At 31.3% G+C, this 5,728-nt stretch overlaps 1 protein-coding gene across 1 annotated transcript in view; it reads left to right on the top strand.

Annotated features, from left to right (window-relative positions):
- The window catches only part of LOC107564028 (RAC-alpha serine/threonine-protein kinase), a 62,517-nt gene that overhangs the window by 3,602 nt on the left and 53,187 nt on the right, over nucleotides 1–5,728 (top strand). Inside the window, exon 2 of the mRNA XM_016249021.1 lies at nucleotides 3,946–4,078. Coding sequence (XP_016104507.1) covers nucleotides 4,030–4,078 — 49 coding nt within the window. The 5' untranslated portion in view covers nucleotides 3,946–4,029. The remainder of the gene's footprint in view (nucleotides 1–3,945; nucleotides 4,079–5,728) is intronic.

Raw genomic sequence — 5,728 nt, 5'->3', positions numbered from 1 at the left:
TGTGTGTGTGAGAGAGATTGTGTGTGTGTGTGCGTGTGTGTGTGAGTGTGTGTGTGTGTGTGTGTGAGTGTATCTGAGTGTGTGTGATCGTGTGTAAAGCAGGTCTGGGTTTGCTGCTCAGGGCCAAGACATCTGTCTTTATTTTTGTAACCCGTGCATCGCTTATTTTTATTTCTCTGCCTGTTTGTCAGACGTGATATCCACTAACACATGAACCAAAATTATAATTCTAAAATGATGTAACTGATTAAATTGTAAAAGTTATTTAAATATGGGAATGACGTGATTGAAACATGTGACAACTCTTTTAACTATTAAATATAATATATATATATATATATATATAAATAGTTTATCAAAAATAATTATAAAAACATTTTGTATGATATTTTTGACATACTATAATTTTTTCAATAATTGAAAGTTTCAGTAGGCCTAGTTAAAACTTAAATAAAATAATAATAAAAACTTAAATATTGTATTAGATTTGTATATATACAAATTTAATATAAATTTCAAGTTTTTAAATTTTGTATATTTTAAATATTGTGTATTATATTATATAAAATAGTATATACATTTTTTTAATAAAAACTGAAATCTTGTATGAATTTGTGTGTTTTTTTAATTTTTAATATATATTTTTTTCAATAATTGTGTGTGCGCCTTTGTATGTTGTTTAGACTGTAAATAAAACAAAAGATTATTGCAGTACATTTTACAAATAAATACATTTACATACAAATACATACATATTTTTATTTTTCTGCCTATTTTTCAGATGTGAAGTAACACTCAATTCTACAATAAGGCCTACATGACAGATTAAATTGTAAAAGTATTTTACTCACTAATTGTGTGCGCTAAATATTTTTATGCATTATATATTGTGTAGGGATTATATTTTTTGTAGACTGCAAAAATGATTTTTTTTTGAAGTTCTAAATAAATCAGTTATAAATAAAAGATTCCTGGAGTACTGTTTCAGTACTTCGAAATGTCACGTTTTATTATTATTTATGAAATTTACAAGCGATTTCGAAATCAAAAGTGTTTCAGAGTAAATCATTTCTGTTAGTGTACAGTAAAAAAGACTTCAGTAAGTAAAGATTATTGGAGTAGAAAATACTTTTTCAGTTCTACTCAATTATTTGTGAAAGTTTCCTAGCTTTATTCAGTGAAACCCTACCTATTTGTTCGTTCATTTTTCTTTCTAAATGCATGCTGGTGCTATACAGTAGTTAATATATATATATTTTTTTCAATAATTGTGTGTGCGCCTTTGTATGTTGTTTAGACTGTAAATAAAACAAAAGATTATTGCAGTACATTTTACAAATAAATACATTTACATACAAATACATACATATTTTTATTTTTCTGCCTATTTTTCAGATGTGAAGTAACACTCAATTCTACAATTAGGCCTACATGACAGATTAAATTGTAAAAGTATTTTACTCACTAATTGTGTGCGCTAAATATTTTTATGCATTATATATTGTGTAGGGGAAATATTTTTTTTGTAGACTGCAAAAATGATTTTTTTTTGAAGTTCTAAATAAATCAGTTATAAATAAAAGATTCCTGGAGTACTGTTTCAGTACTTCGAAATGTCACGTTTTATTATTATTTATGAAATTTACAAGCGATTTCGAAATCAAAAGTGTTTCAGAGTAAATCATTTCTGTTAGTGTACAGTAAAAAAGACTTCAGTAAGTAAAGATTATTGGAGTAGAAAATACTTTTTCAGTTCTACTCAATTATTTGTGAAAGTTTCCTAGCTTTATTCAGTGAAACCCTACCTATTTGTTCGTTCATTTTTCTTTCTAAATGCATGCTGGTGCTATACAGTAGGAAGCTGTCTATGTATCACGTGACTCTGTAACTGTGGCCCTTTTGGTCCTTCATCCCCCGTCTGAACTGTGCTTATTGTAAATAAATGAGTTCCTGTAAAGCAGGCAGTCGCTGGTCAACACGTTTGCGTTTATTTACGATGGTGCCAACTTTGAAAGTCGTCTTCCTTTAGCACAGGAAGTGGTGGCTTCTGCACCGAGCGTGATACTTTGTCACATTATCTCTGCGCTGAAAGTCTGCAGACATGCGGCAGCAGTTGTGGTGGAGAGTGAATTGTAATAATTTGATTGCTGATTGACTCGGAGCGAATCGAAAGTGTGTCAGTGAGGTTTTAAAAGGACAGATCAACTTCAGCTGCAATGCAGTCTGAACTCTGAGTACTGTTTATGTTTATTGAGCATTAGCAGCTTTTGTGATGTTGTTGCTGAAGTTTTAGAAGTCACTGAAAGCTTATTAAAGTTTATTAGTATTTGCAGATACACAGCACTTAACAAAGAAATGCATATAATCTGTATTGTCTTTCAGAAGGTTAAGATTTGTTAATGTTTTAGAAAGAAGTTTCTTCTGCTCACCGAGGCTGCATTTATTTGATCAAAAATACAGTAAAAATTTTACAATATTATTGCAATTTAAAACAGCTGTTTTCTATGTGAATATGTATTAAACTGTACTGTATTTCTGTGATGCGCAGCTGTATTTTCAGCATCATTCCTCCAGTCTTCAGAGTCACATGATCTTCAGAAATCAAGAAACATTTCTGATTATTATCAATGTTGAAAACATCAAATATTTTTTGTGGAAACTGTGATACATTTTATTACATTATAAATGTCTTTACGGTCACTTTTAATCAATTTAATGCATCCTTGCTGATTAAAAGTATTAATTTGTTTAAAAAAAGATTCTAAATTCCCGTTATAAATATCAGTCTTTTTGATTCAGTGGGAGTTTCTACACATTTCATCATATGTTCAATATGCTTTTAAAATGATTTCTATATTGGTTCATGCATTGATCAAGCAACAGAGGTCGAGTTTTATAAACATAATCATGTAGAATTATTTTCAAGCTTAAATATCAAGCTTTAGGTGTTTGCAGTTTATTTGCATTTTGTTTGTCTAGAAAGTGTTTCGGTGTTTATTAGTTCCCTGATGCCTTTAAAGGGACAGTTCACACAAAAATTAAATTTTTGGCAAGTTGTTCCAAACCTCTATTAGTTTGTTTCTTGTGCTGAACTGAAAAAAGATATTTTGAAGAACGTTGATAACCAAACAGTTGCTGGTCCCCATTGACTTCCATAGTATGGAAAAAAATACAATGGAAGTCAGTGGGGACCAGAAACTCATACAGTTTTTTTTTCTTTTGTTAAACATAAAATAAGATATTTTGAAGAATGTTGGTAAGCAAATAGTTGATGGTCCCCATTGACTTCCATTTTTTTTTTCTCATACTATGGAAGTCAATGGGGACCATCATGCAACACCTCGAGAGTGAACAAATTCTGTCATCACCTTACTTTCTTGCGTTGAACACAAAAGAAGAAAGTTTGAAGAATGTTGGCAACCAAACAGTTGCTGGTCCCCATTGACATCCATAGTATGGAAAAAAATACAATGGAAGTCAATGGAGACCAGATACTCAAAACAGGTTTGGATCAAATTGAGGGTCAGTAAATGATGACAGTTTATTTTATTTTGTTAAACACAAAAGAAGATATTTTGAAGAATGTTGGTAAATGGTTAATGGTCCCCATTGACTTCCATAGATGTTTTTTCTCATAGAAGTCAATGGGGGCCATCATGCAACACCTCGATGGTGAAAAAATTCTGTCATCACTTACTATTGCTTGTGTTGAACACCAAAGAAGATATTTTGTTGGTGGTCCCCATTGACTTCCATAATAAGGAAAAAATACAATGGAAGTCAATGGGGACCAGAAACTCATTCAGGTTTGGAACAACACGAGGGTGAGTACATGATGACAGATTTGTAATTTTAGGGGTGAACAGTCCCTTTAAGTGTTTAGATGTGATGCACAGCACTAGTTTAAGTTGTTATTAAACTAGTTTCCACGCCGTTGTCCCGCAGGCGACCCGTGTGAAGAGGCTTTACGCTGGCTGGGACGAAGCACTCGGCGGATCTGGATAGACTGACGGTGTGCCGCCGGAGAGCATGACGACGGACGTGGTGATCGTGAAGGAGGGATGGCTCCACAAGCGAGGTGCGTTCACGCTTTAGCACGACTCGATCGGCTCTGATAGCGTGCTGAACTCTAGCTTTGAGCTCCTGGAGGCAGAGAGCGAACAGGGGAAGAGCGAGTTACATGAGAGAACAGAGCGGCTCACAATGGCTCAAACGCGGTCCCTTCAGGCTGTTTTCACACGCAGACAGCTGAAGCTCCAGTAAACAAGTCACTAACGCATCAAGAGTGCTGACAGAGTTCATGACGAATCAAAGATTCATTTGATCGCCTGAATCTGGAGTTTCCCTGAAAGGTTTGGGACATTTTGAGTTCATGTTCCTGAACACATACACAACCATTTAAAGTCTGCATGATCATAAATTCACCTTATTTACTTTCTGAATACCAAGAATGATTCATAAGTGATGTTATTCAAAAGACTAAATGTGTTGTTAAGATTAGTTAATGCATTAGCTAACATGAACTAACAATGAGCAATATATTAAAGCATTTAGTAATGTTAGTAAAAGTATAGTAGTTCATGTTAGTTCACAGTGTATTCATTAGCTTTATTGCATTTTAATAATGCATTACTAAATGTCAAAATTATAATAGTAATAATACTACTACTATTAGTAATAATACTAAATACATTTAAAATACTAATAACATTATATATCAAATTAATAATATAAATTATTCCAAATTAAATTGTAGGGTTATTAAAGTTGACTAACAATGAGCTAATTATATATATATATAATTTAAAAGCATTTGTTAATTTTTGTTGTCAGTATACATATAATTGTTGATGTTCACAGTTCATTAATTAATTTTAATTTAAAAGTCAAAATACTACTAGTACTACTACTACTACTAATAATACATGAATAATAAGTAAATATATTTATTTAATTAATAACTTAATAAAATACTAAGAAAATGTATATAATATAAATTAATTATAATGCTTTAGAAGTATTGTTCATTGGAGGGTTACTGCAGTTAACCAAACTGTAATTAAAATTAAAACCATTAAAAAACATTATCGTTACATGAAATAAAATAAATGTTAACTGAAATAAAATAACTGAAAAAATATTTTTTATTTTAATTTGGTTTAACTTGATGTACTAAAATAACTACAACTAAATATAACTAAATAAATATTTAAAAAAAAAAAAAAAATACTAAAACTTTAACTAAAATGAAAATGAAAACAGAAAATATAAAAATAAAAATATTAATAAAAACTATAATATTATTTCAATTATACATTGTTAGTTCATGTTAACTAATGTAGCCACTAATGTTAACAAATTAAACCTTATTGTAAATTTTTACCAACAAAATAATTTTTCATTAAAATTGTAATAACTTGCTCCAGCGTCATTTTGACATTGTCTGCCATATAGAGATGCTTTTCACCATCCGATCAAGTCTGCATAAATAAAATCAACTCTTTACTCATTGAATGTGCTGTTTCACTCTGAAATACGTCACATCAGGTTAGAAAAATGGGTTATGAGGAGCGTTTCCCCTTTAAATGACTGCTCTAGATGTGGAGGTGATCAAACACTCTTTGACTCTTTTTGTCAGCGCTGAGGATGTGAGTGTGTGTGTGTGTGTGTGTGAGTGTGTGTGTGTGTGTGTGTGTGTGTGTGTGTGTGGGTGTGTGAGTGTGTGTGT

This window comes from Sinocyclocheilus grahami, unplaced genomic scaffold (assembly GCF_001515645.1).
Source record: "Sinocyclocheilus grahami isolate Dianchi unplaced genomic scaffold, SAMN03320097.WGS_v1.1 scaffold902.1, whole genome shotgun sequence".
Taxonomy (NCBI): domain Eukaryota; kingdom Metazoa; phylum Chordata; class Actinopteri; order Cypriniformes; family Cyprinidae; genus Sinocyclocheilus; species Sinocyclocheilus grahami.
The sequence above is the reverse complement of the archived record's forward strand: the minus strand, read 5'-3'. Positions and strand labels throughout refer to the sequence as shown.